We start from the raw sequence: 18130 nt of genomic DNA, 5'->3' as shown, positions 1-18130 counted from the left end.
CACATTTCAGCGCTCAGTTAAATCGACGTCCACGATTTTTTTCAGATTCTTATCTCAATCGAAACATAGTCATAAAAAATAGCATATTGACAAAATGTAAGTAAATGATTTTGTTCATCTTGAGTCGTATTTTCATAGCAAAAAAAAAAAAAATAATATTCAAGAAGTCATTTGAATAGATTTCATGGTCAGAGTCAATCGCATGTCGAACTTTGTGTTTTGCCTGTCGGACGCGTGTTGAACCTTTCATTTAACAAGAAAACTCTGAACTACGATTAACAGAATTTGTAAAAGAGATTCAGAATTCAATTTTACAAAAAATTTGTCAATCTGATCGAAAATTCTCTTGATAACAGATCTTCGTTCCTCTTTTTGTGTCGGCAACTCTTCGGAATGATAGAAGAAAGCAGCGACAACTCCGTTCTTTCGTCATCCTCGACATATATGTATACATATATCGTATGTTATATGTATTTCCCCAATATCAAATTCTCCATCCAGTTTACACTCAAGGTCTAGACAACTGTGGCGCCGTGATAGAAACAGGAAGATAGGCTGTAGACTTATAGGGTTACCATGAAGAGTGTGGGATATGGATGGTAGTTAATCTGCTATCAGCTAATAGATCATCGACGAGGTTGAGAGAATGTGTGACTCATAAGACAGACGTAACAAGTATATTAATTTCCACGTAATTTATCTTTTGTTTCAATTATTTTTTTTTTCCGAAAACCTGAAAATTTGATAAATATCTCGTAACAGAATATTGAATATTGAATAATTTCTTGGATTAAATTTTCTTCGTCGTCATTTTAATATGATAGAAGGCAAGGTATAATAATTTTATTAAATCAATCAAAGTATTTTTTGTATAAATGTATATATTATGTGTATAAATAAAATATATAGATACAAAAAACTTATCACGAGCATCCAATTAGGAATTTCGCTTCGTTTTCGTCTCGTTTCATAATTCGGTTTCCATAAGTATATCACTTTTCGCAATTTTGACGAATCAGTTTATACGTTTTCATAGCTTTGACCTTGTTTGTTTGTAAAATACTGTTGAATGTTAAGATTCGATTATCAAGCATATATTTGATAAACTTTCAGTTTTGCGAAGAGCTCGCTCCATATTTGCTAAGATCAGACACGTGTCAATTGTTTGCTCGTCGACGAAGGAGCGAAAACGAGACCTTGTGTAGGTGGAACTCGTGAACGATACATCTAAGGTCAAGCGTTTACCTATTTTTACTAAATTGGTCAAATTGTATTTAGATTAGGCGGGCTTGTTCGAATCCTACAATTTCTCATTGCACCTCAGGGAATGAAAAATTCGAAGAAAATTCGAATTGACTATCCTGGTGTAGAAAAACACATAATCACACAATTCCCATTTTCTTTTCCCGTTTCATTCGTCTGAATTTAAACTGTTACTTTATCGACGGTAAAAAATATGTGTTCGAGACTCACTATAAACTGGCTGAATACACATTCTCGATTAAGATACGTCGATATGAAACTATGAGTAATAAGTTTTTAGTCAGTCTTTAACCGTGATCGATGTCTTTTAATTTAACTATACACGGTGGATATAAAAAGTACAGGTGATTAATTTAACGACAACAAGAAACTGGGTTGTGTGCAGATTGCTTTAAAATTTATTGACTATCCAGCAAAAATCTGTCTTTGGTTGAAATAGAATGCTCTATAAATCGCAAGTGTGATGTAGACAAACGATGAGCATAGACTGCGAACTGTGGGATAAAGAATTACATTGCTTTCCTCCGACTGCGCAAACACACGTGCGGGTCATTGGCCGGCAATGGTAATCAAAATGTGAGGTCATTCGTAATTTCAGAGAGGCACCGTTGCTAAACAAATGTCTCTTAAATCTAGTTATAAATGTGCCAGAAATATTGTCTTATTTCAGATTATTCGATCTCAGCGTATTGAACTCACATCGCTGGATTTGTAATTACCGATAAATGTTGAACGTAGAATACCAGCGTTAACTTGCTTATCAATCAAACGCAACTGCATCACTCATCGACGTAACGCGTGAAATGTTGTCGGAATATGGGAACGACGTCTATATCGTGTTGACTAAACGAACCACGCCACAAGTATAAAAAAAATAATGTCCTGTATACATGAGACGAAAGGTTATTTGCTTGTAGACCGAGTGACAAGCGACTGCAATGATTTCAACTGATTTCAAACGATTTTAAAGTGACTGATTTCCAAAGTGGTTTGCGATTTCGATAAGTGGTTAAACTTGCGTTCTCATAATACGATTCAAAGTGGCTTGACGCGATTTTACGCGATTACACGTGATTTAGAGTGATTTAAAGTGATTAAAAACGATTTTAAAGCGACCGCTGTCCAAAGTGGTTTGCGATGTCAACAAGCGGATACCCCCTCGACTTTAATTTGCTATACCTGAGATTTTATCTGTGTGGGAAACTCGAACGTATTTAGTCGGAAAAAGTTTATCAAACTTCGATGGATGTTCAATTCAACCACAACTAAGACGATTCTAATCGTTGGTCGAGTCTAATCCGAACACAAGACACATTGCTGACCTAATATACGTTACTATGCCAATGAAAGACATCGAGGCATGTAACACGAACCGTAATTTCAATTCTTATTTCGTTTTCGAAACGAATTGACTGTACAAAGAGTAAACGTTGCAAAATATAACAAAATATGTTTTGATTTTTTTTTACATAATAAAACTATCAGCACACGAATATCGGGAACCCCGCTATTTAAATATGGTATGAACGTTTGACTGATCGTAGAATACATTCGACTATTTATCCTGTTGCCTTGAGCATTGTAATTTGTACGTAGTTCGGTTGATTGTTTTACAGTAGATGTTACGTGCATAGCATGCATACAGGGATAGTTACTATATCGCTATTTAATCAAATTACGTTAGGTAGTTATCACGAAATCTCACCACACCTTCTTGTTACAATATGCTTACTTGACTATAAACGCTTCGCTCATTGTCAGTGGAGAAAAAGTATTTCTCAAAATAACATAAAGGATAAAAACAATTCGGCGAAAATTGTTGCTCAGATTTTTTCTAGCCAAGTACATAACAATATTTTTTAACACGTTCTTCCTACATCGACCACAAATTGTCTAATGTTCCCGTACCATTTTTTTCCATTCTGTACTCATGTCGGAATAGGACGATAAACATAAACTATCCCACCATATGGCTAAATTCTTTGTATTTAAAAAAAAAACCAAATATTAATCCGTGAGACTGCTGTAACGGTATTTCATGAAAAAGAATATACCAACGCATGGTTAAAAACTCCGGTTTCAGTTTTTGTCAATATGATAGTTACGAAAATTTGCAGACGTATATCTAATTTAACATATATCAAGATGTTCCGTTAATTAAACGGCTTTTCGGTTTCAATCTCAATCGAAAGTAGATTGAATACTCATCTATCCGGATTTCTATAAACTATAATTTGGTGTTAATCAAACACTATCTGATGTTAATCTAACGCTATCTAATGTCGAGTCAATATTATTAAATCTCAATCCAATACTTAATTTTACTCATACTTAAACGACAGAAAATTTTCTACAATGTATATGAGGCGCAACATTACAGCTTTTGATTCACTCTAAAATAAAAACACTTTTTGGCACTAAAGCATTAGGTAATATAGAAAATTGTGGTAACTTTTCAATAACATAAATGTGCTAACCGGTAGTTTATTCAAAGGTATCGATCGGTCGTGATGGACAGACTAATTCTCTCCATCACCTTTGAACGTTTACCGAAATTTCCCGGCACTCGAAAAATCCACCGTCACAATTATGGTTTGCACTTCCTTTCCCGTTTTTCCGAGATGCGCAATTGCCGGTAGTCTGAATGGGTTCATCCAAAATATAATCGGTCTCGTTGCTTCAAAAATCCAAACGAAACTGATCATTTTTTCCGGAATAGAGATTACACGCCGCTTCGCTGGTAGCGTGAAGGTCGTGCTACTTTTCGAATCTATTCGCAAATAGATCTGATTCATTTGCACATTAGTCGGAAAAAATGTGTTAGTGCGTGTGTGTGTGTGGGTGTTTGACACTGATCTTAACTTTTAGACCATGATTTTTTCTTTAAGCATTTTTTTTTTTCGTTTTTTCTGTCTTTTTTGGAACTATACACGTCATATGATAAAACCCTTAGTTGTTCTTGGCGGTTGGTCGTTCGAAATAGCCCAATGCATAAAAAAAAAATCATTCAGCAGGGCAGCGTGACATTGTTTCGATATTATCCAACCTTATACATATATATACGTCACTGATGTCTGAAAATATAAAACGTTGAACGATAAAACATTCCTGCTTTATGCAATGACATAGTCCTAACCTGAAAGTCATCAAATCGTGTCAATTGGTGATTACCGGGAACTGCTCGGAAATCATGACAATCTTTAATTCTCGCAATGTTTGACAGAGAACTTAGTGCGCGAATTGTTGCCTTGGTAGAACACTCCGTTGTATAAACAGGACTCCGTATTATACAGCACTGATGGCATGAAAGATCACTTGTTCAATTTGCAGTTTTGCTTGGTTATTCATTTTTCTGCTGTTGAAAAAAAAAAAAAATCAATATTTCTAACATTTTTCACGGCATAGATAGACATTTTGTCAAGTTATAAAATATCGCAGTATTTTAATGTAGCAATTCCTGGATCTTTTGACAGTTTAATATGAATAATAAACTTTACTGAAATAACCTGGAATAGGTTATAGGTAGGCGAAAACTCGATTCCAGTCAATATTCTACTTATTATTATTTAAGCATGGTGCCACGTGACTGATCAACGAGTATTTAAGCGATTCGAAATAATTTTTTTGAAACTTTAAATCGAGTTGGCATTTTTTTTTTTTGTTTCTTTTAAATAACCGTGACATTGTCAGAAAGTGCGCCGTGACATGTTTTTTTCTGCGCTTCTCGTATATTCGCAAGTGTTTCAAAGTATAACGCCTTTCACTAGCTATACTTTATTTTTCTGGCAGTTTCTTCAATTAATTACCTATCACGCACCTACAATGGATCCCAGACTTTTTTGTTTAACGCACAATTGCCGTACTCTGTTTTCATTTCAGAGGACCGTGTGGTGAAAACATATTAAATCAAAGTTTCACTTCTGACGCTGCATAGTGGTTTACATTTTATTATCGATATAATTTGCCGAAATAAAATTCGTGTAGAAAATCCCAAACGAAAGATTGTTCCAAATGCTCATCTGGTTTAGTATAAAAATATTCAGTTAGATATATAAATATGATCATAAAACACTGCCATTTTAGAAATGTCTAATTTATTTATTTTTTAAATGTACCCTGTTAGAATTTTTCAAATCTAGATGTGCAAACTTATCGTCATCGTGATCGTTAAACCAAAAATCGCTAGTTTGTAATGTGCAATTCTTCATCGTCGTCTTGTCACCGTCCGATGCAGCTTTATAAGGAAAGTTTTTAAGAACTTTGATAGAATCTCAGAAATCCTTACGAGGTTTTGTTATATCAGACTGTCTTCAAGGGACATGAGTTTCCAAAATATTAGTATGTTTTTCTCTAATCAGGGTTTGTTCAATTTCGGACAGTTTTATTGTTGGAAAATGACGAATTCTACCAAAAATATATATTTACATTATAGCTTTACGAATTACAGGTGTTGCTACTAAGTAAAAAACAAAAATTCTCAGAAGACTCAACTTCTTCATTCGATTTTGCATATGATCAATTGGTTTCGAATAAATAGGCAACATTGATTAAGCCTTTGAGAAAATCCGAATACGCGATGATACATGTATCTACTTGTAAATCAAAGGTTAATAAATTTCACGGTCGTGATTTTCATAGTTTATGTATTATGTATACCTTATATATTGGCGTATGCCAATGATATCCACCAGAAAGATATCTTTTACATTATGTATATATTACGAGGTTGAAGCTAGCAGCCAGAATTAGCAGCCAAACGTTCTAGTGTTCATTCGAATAAGGTGATGAAATCGGAGAATCAAAGTTTCTTACAAAATTATGATGATCAAACAGAACTGGATTTTTCTACTTCTAAAAAGTTTAACACGTTTGGCTGCTAGTTTGACTGCAGAACTTTCATTTCAACTACAAAATTTATTCAAAATTCAAAGAGGTCTTTCCATTTGGATATATTCGATGATTTATGAATACTGTACTGCATAACTAGTGGCAAAAGTGACGAAAACATGTCGAATTTCGTTTTCAGGTCAGCGGGATCTGTAGGCGCGCGATCGGCACCCAGCACACCTCTTCAAAGTGTAGTTCTGCAGGCAGGACAACCAATCAGTGGTGCACAAATCACAGTATCAGGATCGAATCAACAATTGCCACCTCCTCGGAGCCCTAGTCATACTGCCCTAAAATGTAGTGAAAGGTAATTATAAAAAAATTGCTCACATACCACGTACAATGGTAGACTGTGCATCAAGGAGGCAAAGTATGTAGGACAAAAGACTGCCTCTATGATGCACGCGATAATTCGTGTAACAAAAGTATGATTTACAAATTCTTCTTTCATAGAGAAGTAAGAAAATGGGCAACTTTCAGTACTAGAACGCGGAAAATCGATGGTCTTATCAAAAATTGCCTACGATAATGTTGCGTCTTAACCCTTTCAATCATGCATTTTTCGTCTGCACCGTTTTCGATGAAAATTGGTACTCGGGGGTTTTCGGGGTCGCTGATTACGAATCTGGCATTAGATTTTTAAAATTCAAAATGGCGGATCCAATATGGCGGACGTGAAATTCCAAATACTTATTAATTCTTCTAAAATTTTGTAGTCAGGGGTTTTCGGGGTCGCTGATTACGAATCTAGCATTAGATTTTCAAAATTCAAAATGGCGGATTCGATATGGCGGACGTCAAGTTTCATATCTTATATCTTTCTGCTCAATATTTTGGCCTGAATTTAGTCATTTGGGGGATTTTGGAATGGCTGATCACGAATCTGAAGTCGTAACTTCATAATTTCTAAATCCAAGATGGCAAATGCCAACTTGTCTTTCTTTGTCTATACTTGTGTCTCTCTCTTAGCCCTACCCGGAACTAACGACGAGGACGTGGAGAGCATCTAGTTCCACTTTTGTATTTGTTTTTTTCTGTTTTTTTGTTTTTTTCCTGTTTTTTTTGTTGCTTTTTTCTGTTTTTTGTGTTTTTTCTTCTTTCTTTGTGTTTTTATATTGTTTTTCTCTTCTACTTGTATTTTTTTCAATATCCCTATTATGACGCACGCACGCACATATATCTATCAATGATAATGATAAGAAACCACGGATTTTAATTATCCCAAATTTCATCTCAAATTAACTGAAATATTTATTTCTAATGTATATTTGAAGGAATATTCCTGATAAAGTAAGATTTTACGTGATTGAAATTTTTATTGTTACATTGCCCAATTGGATCGACTATAGCGGATCCACCATTTTGAATTTTCAAAATCTGACCTCATATTCGTGATCAGGGACTCAGAAAACCCCTAGATACGTATTTTCAGAGGCCTTGGTTCAATACTAGAGCTCTGAGGTGATTTTTTAGACTGAAAAGATTAAAGTGTTCTTGTTAAGAGAAACTGTCAGACGAGGTTTTGCAATCTCTAACAGCACGAAAACTCAATACGAAAAGTTGATCATCATCCCAACTACTAATCTTTCTTCGGACCTGTTTAATTTAACCCTAACGGAATTTACTAGAACAATACCCGAGGTGTGATCTGATCTCCTTCATTCTCTAATACATCATAATATGAGAACGTCGAATAAAGCTTTGGACTCGAATTTGAAAAAAATAGTGATTCGGTCATTTCAGGGGAAAAATCACTCTAAAAGTTTACCTCCTATGAATGAGGGTTGTATCGCAAAGCCTACGGCTAAACACACTCGCCGTAACATCATCGTCCGTTGGTGGTGAATAGTGTCCAATTTATCGATGTCATTACGAAATATTACCTCATTTTCGAGAAATCCTAAAAAAATTATGTTTCAAAATTAAAATAACTTGTCACCTATTTCATCCAGAAAACAATGATACTGATCCAAAATACCTAACGTCTAAAATATTATTGCAACGATGGTAAGTTTGTAAGCTTTTACATTTTTCTACGGATAAGAAAATTGTATCGAAGCAATAATCTACGCTCTCCAGCTTTATTCAGGTATGAAATAAACCGTGGAATTGTGAAATTTACTTTGTATCAAAGCGGTCACTTGTCTGAAAAACTTGGAAACTCGAACAAGTCTGGATATTTTCAAAAACAAATTGAATCGCTGGCATATTATTTTTTTCGTAATGAAACAGTGTAGGGTGGAAGGACTCCAATTCAAACCACAAATCGGAGCCGCACAAAGTAAAGCATTCCTTCCAACAGGATGCATCTGTTAATGGAGAGTTAAATAAAATACCATCGAACTTATTAAATTAATCTGATATCAGCACTACAAAAAATAAGCCAGAAAAACAGTTTTTTCGCAATACTTTTCGTCGCCATAAAAGGGGAAGAGTTAGTCGGTCTGTCCGACGAACTTCCGCGATGATCTCAAAAACGGCAGGGTGAATAATCTGAAACTGACAGGACTTGGCAGCCACCGGAAAGAGTTTTAAAAGAAAAATCAGAATCTAAAAAAAAAAATCTGAACGACGAAGTATTAGTAAATTTGTTTTTTTTTTTAATAAACATATAAACTGGGGAAAATGTAATCGTTTGTTTAGAAAAAGTAGTAAGGAGGAAAAAGTATAGGTCTGTCGGTAAAACGTTGAAAATCAATTTATTTCTGGTTGGCAATTTTTCATGCCCATCATTTAGTTGTAAAATCCTGTAAGCTTTAGATTTTGTCACCCAGCCGTTACCGAGATCATCGCGGGAGTTTGTCAGACATTTTATAGAAGCCTGTTTTTCAGATTCTGAAGGTTCGAATGTAAAAATTCGTTGAAATTATAAAAACTATTTTTCGACCGAAACCAATACTTCTCTTGAACCACCAAAGGTGATGAGAAGTAAAAAAAAGCACAGTAACCCGAAACGAATAGACATCGTAGCAGAAAACACGAGAAAAATGGCATTTTATACAGATTTTAAGTAAGTGAAAAATAATTACATTATGTTCAGTATGCGGATATTATATATTTCTGCGACGTGTCAAGAACAAACAAGATTTTCAGGGTCACCAAGTGGTGATATTTCACGTTTCGAAAAATTGCAAGTCACGACGAATAACCTGGGACCTTCAATGTTTTGATTTGTTAACAAGAATCAAATTCCAGAAGTTTAGCAAGCAGTTATGTATAAAAATCGTGTTTTGCGTACCTCGGAAGATTTTGACAAGGCCTAAGAAAAACCTTAATCACCTCGTGAAGTCGATCGATTTAATCTGAATAGCGGCTTTTGCCGGTCCAAGGAAAACCAGTTTTTAACGGTAGAACAACGGACATTTAAATCTACGACCAACGAGAAGGAGCAGCTGTGAAATTAAATAGGACAGAAATTCTTCGATGAGAAAAATTAACGAACGACCGTCATCGAAATTTTTTCTCATCGCGAAATTTCTCGTATATTTAATTTCATATATATTCCTCACTGGTTGTAAATTAAAAACATCTGAAAACGACACACCCTAGTCGGTATTAAATAAAATAAACTCGTATAATAGGCCGCAATATCCAACACAAACCACGCTTCGTGTTGGCCATCCATACCTTCCAAGCAACATACGTGCATACGACTTTGCCAGATGAAAATCAACCGCGCATGCGCCAAATAATTCAATCTCATTGGTCGACGAAATCTTCCCGCTGCGATATTTTTGTCTGCGATGCAGGCGGGCCAACGTACGCAAAATGTGTACGTTTGAATTTTCAAAGAGCATAAGCATTAAATTCCGACCGTTCTTCGAAGAATCAACTTTCCAACCCAATAACAAATGCTTCCCAAACCTTTCCGAGACACTACCTCAATTATTTGAGATTCTAACCTCGAAAATTCGTATCAACCACATCGCTGCCAGAAACAGTTTGACAGCTGAAAACTCGGGATGGCCAGCCTGCACGATCAGCCGATAAAACTCGCGCATGCGCAGTTGATTTTCAAGTTTCAAGAGATTGTCCCGGTATATGAAAAGGAGTACCAAGTGCAAGTTTCGAAAATGGATATATATGCTATAAATACCACACTTTACACATGTACAATAATTGGATTCAGTTTCTGCAGCATTTACTAGACGTTCTAACTGGAATTTGATAAACATGTATACAATATTGTTCACATACGTGAAAAAATAACATTTCAGTTGTACTGCATTGTGAATCATTTTTCTTGAATTAGTATTGACGCTTATTGAATGTTTAATCGTGTTCTTTCTGGGATCACTCTTCCGACGGTATTTGTTATTTTTAAGATATACCATATACGACAAACCTGTTTTTCATGACATTACAAACTTTCGAAATTCATTTCTTGCGATTCTTTTGTACATCCAGGTAAAATTGATTGTGACCAGCTAAAATTAGTGAGTCAGAATGTAATTTACTCAAGCGTACCTACAGCCTTGTAAAGATTCATTGATTCACAGATTCAAGTTCGTGACGTAAATTTAATTATAAATTTATTTATAGATAAACTCGCTGGTTTGCAACTTTGGAACTGTTTGAAATTTAGGAAACCGTAATATAGCAACAACATATTCATATTATGCAAACTCAAACCCTTCTAAGTTGTTCTCAAGTTGCCAAAAGTACAGTCAACGTTTCGTTACGTTAGCTTTACTAACTTAAACTTCGACAGAATTCAAAATTCAGGGGAATCAGTAATACAATGATGTCGTACACATTGAAATTTTTTTGCAAATTTCACTCTTTACCCACTTCGGATAAAATCTGCTTTGTTTTTTTTTTCTTTTTCTACCGTTTGAACTTTCTCACACTTATCGGGAGTAGAAATTTGGTTTCGAGACTGATTTTGAATTTCTAACTGCTAAGGGAAAAAGTCTGCTATACTAACCTGTATGTCAGGTCGTGCCTCAATAGCGGCTACGAAAAAAACATAAACTTATCATTATAAAATCATTATTTTTATTTCCGTTGGTCATTAAAACAGAGATTAACGACATCGAGTCAAATTTTATGAAGAAACATGAAAAACTTGAAGTTCGTTTTTAAAATTCCAAGCATCACCATTTCATTTCCATGTTTCTGGAAAACAGTACCATCTAGAGTTAACCTTTTTGAGGCCAAAAAACTATCGCTCGAATTTTCAGACACCTTTCTACTTCATATGATACCGTTGTCATTTTTATGGTGTGTTATAAACTCTGAATAAGAAACTTCAATCGATCGGTTGGACTATCGTTTTTTATTTAAAAAAAATGTAAAGAACAATTGACAGCGTAAGGAAAAATGTACTCACCTCGCACCGAATACGGATCAACATTAGCTTATAAACCGTAATTGAAATCGGATCTGTTAGCGCTTTGAGCAAATAGCATCGACGTTCAAGGCTTCTTCGTAACGACAATCCATTGCAATTTAGCATATCTCCAGTAAAAACCAATCTGAAAGAATATTTCTAGCGCTTGAAATTAACTTGTTAGTATATCGCTGCGTGGATCGTAACATTGGGAAGTTGTGTTAGTGTCTGGTGATAGCGAGACGTAAGCGCAGGTGTTACAGCTATGGCTCAGTTTAAAGCCGATGTTGGGAATCTGGACGTGTCTTTTAACCAGGTGCGTGTAGTTCGTTATCTTACCGGTAACCTTCATCGTTTATATTGCCTCTTTCCGGTTACAAAATGCGATTTCAATGCAGAATTACTCCTATGCATAAATGTCAAAAAGTTGTTCACTCGTTTTGTGGCATTCTTCCGATCATGATTATAGAAATAAAAAATGCAATCTCGTCGAGTTAAACTTTGTTATCGTTAGGATGGGTTAATGCGAACAATCAAGAACCAGGACCGGTTGCACAGGTATTTGAACGCGTATATCGTGTTTGTTATACGTTTCCAGTGGAATCAATCAGGTTCCCTTTGTGGTATTAATTAGGTAGCTGGGTGATTGATTTTTCAGGATTGATACATGTTCAATTGTACGAAGTATCCTTAAGTCGCTGTATATAGGCCAGCTGTTTCTTTCCGAAGCATCAGACATGTCAGCATATCAACGTTTTGCGCTTGTCTGAAAATTGTTATCAGAACAGGTGGTAAGATTATACATCCGATCGAAACATTCAGACCTATCCGGTATTGTGTCGTTACGCTTATACTGGTCAATGCGGACCCATCTCGGTGAAATATAGTGGAGGTTAGAATATAGGAATTTTCATTTTACTTTTTCTAATACTATGCTCATTCAATCATTCCTTGGTTTGCATTCATGTAAATTATTGAGTGTTAAATATCAACTAATTGCATGCGTTTAGAATCTCCGAGATATCGTCTATCGGTTAAAAAGATTAAATATATAACATTGTTCTACATTTTAATAATACTATGCCAACAGTCACACGCTCGCAAGATTCGGGATTCGAATAAGTCGGTGACAGATACGGCCACACTTATGTCGTAGCTTCGGTTTTCAAACCACTCACTGTATTGTGATTTCGTTGTGAAAAATGGTTAATCAGCATTATCCCCAAATTAAAATTGTCACTAAAGATAACTGGATTATCAGGCAGTTGAAAAAATGGTGTGTAACTCGCTTTTTTCGCTTACCCAGTTACCTTACCACGTGCTTGCGTGTGACATGAATACTTTCGATTTCGGAAGAACTTGTGTTTCCTTCAATCACCTCCTCATTTTTATCCATTTCATCTAAATTTAATATAAGTCATTTATTATAGCGTGTAAATGGTCCGATGATTTGGTAACTCAAGTGTCGTTTCATATTTTGGTGCTTCTACCGTAATAGTCTGTGTATGGACGCAGTGTCTGTCACGTGCATGTAATATCTCTTTGTATTATGAGAAGTTATCAACATCCGATATAACTTCTTGCGTTTCTCTTCACCATATCGGATCTGCCATTTTGAATTCACAAATTTCTAATTCAGATTCATCATCTAAAATCCCCCCCCATTTTAAAATTTTTGATTAATCGGAAGTTGGAAAGATGATGTGCACAAAATTGTTGTAATAGCCAGCTTTGTTGCATCATTCGTCAATACATACACGGAGCCATATCGCTACATGATAGTTTGTTACGATTAGCAGTCAAATTGATATCGTACAATTTATTAGTACCTATGTGCACGAAATTGCACAACCATGATTCTTGGTGCCTCGATCACTGACGCTAGAATCCCTCACTTTGTGTATTCCAGTTCTGCGTAGAGTTTTTGCGTGAAACGATTTGGTATATAATGTATGTGATGGTAACTTTTCTTACGCAATGATATACCAATTTTCATTATATGCTATCACCTGTCGCTTCGATTAACGTGACTTGTGGCTTGACGCTAATCTCATGATGCGAATATTTCTTGTATACTTACAGCCAACTATCAAAACCGCTTAGTAGAAGTACGCCATCCATGGCCGCTAGTGTTCAGACTGTAGCAACGAGATCATCGACAAGATCTTCATCGACATCTACGAGCAGTGCTCGTCAGAAGAAATTTCACCGGCACTTTAGCCAGGTATGTTATTGCGTTATTTTGTGTCTGTTATAGTAAAAGAGCAGCCAACGTCCCAAGCCTATCATACCTAGGTACATTTTAGTCATCAAGAATGACTTTTTGTATTCTTACGACAAAGTTATAATCATCACAGGTATGGTCCTTGAAGTAGAGTATAATTTTTATACAAGTACTGCAATATGGTTGTTGCCCGAACGTTTTTTACAGTGGCTAGAACTTGACCAAAATTACTTTTGCACTTATATACTGAAAAAAATTTCTAGGGTAAATTTACCAAATGAATAGTATGATGCCCTATTGCTCATCCAGGTTACAGAAAAATGTCTATCCATAGATTTGTCATTTTGCGATCTTCCAAGTGGTCAACTTTATGAAGTGTATGTCGGGATGGATTGAAAATATGATCCAATTCAAACGTCAGTTTCGTAACCCATGTGAGCGTAAATTTTGCTGCCGGTATTGGGAATACACAATAAAATTAAAACCTGTCCATTAATTACTAATAATTTTAATCTATCGGCCTAGTTTCGAGCAGAACGATTTGCTTATAATTTAACGCAGATCCATAATAACACGGTTTTATTTTGCTAAACAAACTTTAATTGTCTGGTGGGAAATTTGAACCATGGACTTTAAATTATGGGTCTTCATACTCTAATTACTTTAAAATTCCTGCAATTCTGTCCTATTTATTTGACGATCTTAGTTTGCCGTCTAAGGTATGGATTTCAGTTCAAAATGCAGTTTTCTTCAAAGTAGAAAATAAATTTGTACTTCAATTTATATAATGAACAAATTTTGTTTCATACTCGCAAAGTGATTTCAAAATTTCTCACTTGTACATTTTACTACATTTTTACTACACTGTAAGTGCAGTCTTTTAGTTTTACTCTTTCGGACGAACAAAACAGTATCGATCGCTTTATTGTCCCTGTTATTCCGCAACTACTGTCGAAGTCAACAGTTATTAGAATCGTAACATCGAGTGAGTAGTTCCACCGAAAGAACAGAAGGTGCCTGCAGCAAAAGTCCCTACCCGAGGAGATTAAAATGCAGGGACCCAACGAAACGATTCCTTTTTGAATCACAATATTTATAAAATAAGGTGCAGGGATTAGCCACAATCCGCACAGATTCCGAATCCTACGATAGAGATGACACACGGACAAGCGACAGGACGAAAAATATGTACCAGTTTTCTATTAATTAATTATCAAAAGGATTCGTCATTTGCTAGAATTTCTTTGCGCTTGTAGAAAATCAGCACGCAGAGTTTGATGTGACTAAATACTTCAGGTACCCGCCGAGGAACGTGTTCTGAACTACTACAGCTGTGCGCTAGTAGCCGACATCCTTTTACAAGGACATCTCTACATCACACCAAACTACTTCGGCTTCTATAGCAACGTCTTCGGCTACGTGACTAAAATACTGATACCCACGGCGTCGGTTTTAAGGATCAGCAAAGAGAAGACGGCAAGAATCATTCCGAACGCGGTTGCGATTGCCACAGAGGAGGACAGACATGTCTTCTGTTCCCTACTCTCGAGGGACTCGACCTTCAAACTGATGAAACAAGTCTGGGACGCCGCAAAAGAACCGAAACCCGCCGCCGACATCCCGCTACCGGTTGAGCGAAAACTTCTTTCTCCGGAAACCCTTTTGGTCGACGATTCCGAGGCCAATTTGGAGGAGGACGACTCCAGCATGTCCGAGAGTGGGACTGACCGTACATCTAGACCGCCTACCGCTTGTACGGACACCGATGGATTCTCAGCTAGCATTCCAAGACCAGTTGCCACCACGACGAGGTAACTCTATTCTTGTCGACCAATAACTTCTTTTTCAAGGATAACGATTTTATTTTCATTTCATTTTCCACATAGGCCTGTTTTCGTTTCTCCTTTTTCACATGCGAATTCTTAACTGACAAGTATTTGAGATTCCGCGATCTTAGATCATAGCGATAGCACTGGATGGTTTAGATTGTAGCACCAACATCACCGTATTTACAATGTTTAACGTTACTCCGTAACGATTTGCTACGTTAAAAGATTGCTATACACCACTTCGTGACAAAAGGTGCTCTGGCTACATACTACCATGATTGATCCATTCTCTTTACTGGTTTACAATCAGAAGAAAACATTAGTCGGTGTGGAGGTCCGTACAGTGTTTTTTATTTGCGATATTTTTGTCGAACATGGCGGGCCATCGTCACGATATTTCATTACCAGAGAACAACTTGAACCCAACGCCTTGGATAGGATGAATTACCTGAAATTTGCCGACCGGACCCGACCGAAATGTCGTAAACGAACGATACTTTTCACCTCTATCCGATATACGTTTTCGTCTCTCCTTCATTGTCATCACGAGTCCGCTTTATTTCAGTCGCTAACAATAAGTAAGGTTTCATGTACTTGTTAACCGAGAATTTAATTTTCATCACACAGGATAGAGTCACCGGCGCCGGTAAAAACTCCTTTGACTGCGAAGCCTGTTGCACAATCATCTGGCCTTTGGGGTGGCTTCAGGCCTGGTACCATAATCGCAGTTCTTGTTGCCCTGCTGGCCATTTTGTACGTATCTGCCGCGCTAATGATGATGCGAATTGATCGGCTTCATGCGGCGTACCTGAACCATCCGTTGGCCTCACCGGAACGTTTCACTCAGGATCGCCTCCTGCAGTATCTCAATTCCAATCTCGACCAAATCGTCAAGGTGTGATGGCTAATTAATTCTAAGCAGAAGAAACAAAGTAGAAACTGCAAAATTTGATTTGCTTGAATGATTAATTGTGAACAACTTAAAATCGGTCTAATAACGCAACACTTGTTCCATAAAACTTTGTTGCCATTTAATGATAAACTACTAAGAATGATTCAATTTTCAACTTTCGATTTTCAGTGAAATAATTCTTTGATTACTTCTATCAAAGAGTAAAAAAGTTCAAACAGATCCGACCTCGTTGAGTTACAACTTCTATCATTTTTGTAAAAGGTGATTTTGTACGGTGAATAACGTGACTTCCTGTATTGATCGAAAATTGAAATTGAAAATTGAATTCCTTCAAGTGACCATTCTTCCCAAAAACTGATTACCCTGCCACTAAAGAATTATCGGACTATTTGGCATTATTAAGTAATGATTTCCACTGAAACCCAGGAGTGCCGAATTTGTTATTTCTCTATTTTTGGGGAGGGGGAGGTGGGGCGTAGATGTAATTAAGTTTCTAAAGAGGCTGAAAATTTTAGGAACTCATAAAACGTGAACGTAGTACCCGAAACGAAAGATCATTTATCTAATGTGTTTCATTTGATCATCAGTTTAACGTGTAGATACGTATTAGGTATTTTATTCAATCAAAATTATGCTCCAGTACCGAACTATTAATTAATCAATACAATTTATAATTATACTTTTGTATAATATACAGGGTCATTTATTCGTTGTTGAACACTGAGTTTGACTCGCAGCCGTTCTACCTGCCGCTTGCATAAGCGGCTCTCTCTCTCTCTCTCTCTCTCTCTCTCTCTCTCTCTCTCTCTCTCTCTCTCTCTTTTTCTCTTTCTTTCTCTCATCCGGGTCTTGCATTCAGCAACGAATAAATGACCCTGTATAGCAATTTGTATGGAATGTTCCTGCTCAATTCTACTATTCCGGGGACCTCACCGTTAACAATTTATTTAATTTTTTACTTGTATGTTTATCAATCGAGATAACACTAATTTTCCGTGATTTATTCCTCATTTTTCTGAACGTCCATGCCGAAGAAGTTAACTTTTGAATTTATGTTTTATGGAGAATTTTATTTCGTGTAACGATTATACATCAGAAGCCAATAATCTGATCGAAAGGTTGTGAATGTAAAAATTTGGGTTTCTTAAGTAAATTCCACGACAAATGAACAGTCGAAAAATTTTCGAAAACTCGTATTTAAAGTAAAAAGTCTGGTGAACTGTACTTTGGATCCCTTCGATTGAAAAAAATACATACACAAGGCTGGGATATGAAATACAAAACTTTTGGCCCGCTAACTTACACAGTGTTTTGAGTGGTTGAAATTATATGGATTATTCTTTTGGTTGTAACTTCTGCTCATCCATATACGTCACGGAATTGGAAAATTTAAAAGTAAACAAAGACAGAAGAAACAAACGATGAACAAAATTTTTTTAGCTGCACAATATTTCAGTCAAATTTACTTTCTTACTTGATCAAAAATGATTCAAACACTTGCAACTACGATCGCTTCACGATGGTGTTTTATTTTTCACATTGAAACAACATAATTTCAATTCAGTTTCGAGTAAATCGGCTTCGAGTTCAACTATTCTACGCATGCGTAATTGCGTAATCGTTCATTCAACGTGTTAATTTTCAGCGTTTCTTCTCGGTGTTTTATCCCACAAACGTTTGAC

The 18130-nt window shown here is 36.1% G+C and overlaps 1 protein-coding gene across 4 annotated transcripts in view; it reads left to right on the top strand.

The window, feature by feature from the left end:
• LOC107222255 (GRAM domain-containing protein 2A) overlaps nucleotides 1–18130 on the top strand; it is a 102128-nt gene that overhangs the window by 74132 nt on the left and 9866 nt on the right. For all 4 annotated transcript variants that reach the window (XM_015661532.2, XM_046734964.1, XM_046734965.1 and 1 more), the window contains exons 4-7: nucleotides 6290–6457; nucleotides 13565–13706; nucleotides 15003–15517; nucleotides 16163–16430. In XM_015661532.2, the coding sequence (XP_015517018.1) occupies nucleotides 6290–6457; nucleotides 13565–13706; nucleotides 15003–15517; nucleotides 16163–16430 (1093 nt within the window). The remainder of the gene's footprint in view (nucleotides 1–6289; nucleotides 6458–13564; nucleotides 13707–15002; nucleotides 15518–16162; nucleotides 16431–18130) is intronic.

The sequence above is a fragment of the Neodiprion lecontei genome, chromosome 3 (genome assembly GCF_021901455.1).
Source record: "Neodiprion lecontei isolate iyNeoLeco1 chromosome 3, iyNeoLeco1.1, whole genome shotgun sequence".
In the NCBI taxonomy this organism is placed as follows: domain Eukaryota; kingdom Metazoa; phylum Arthropoda; class Insecta; order Hymenoptera; family Diprionidae; genus Neodiprion; species Neodiprion lecontei.
Note: the sequence above shows the minus strand (reverse complement) of the source record. Positions and strands in the feature narration are given on the sequence as shown.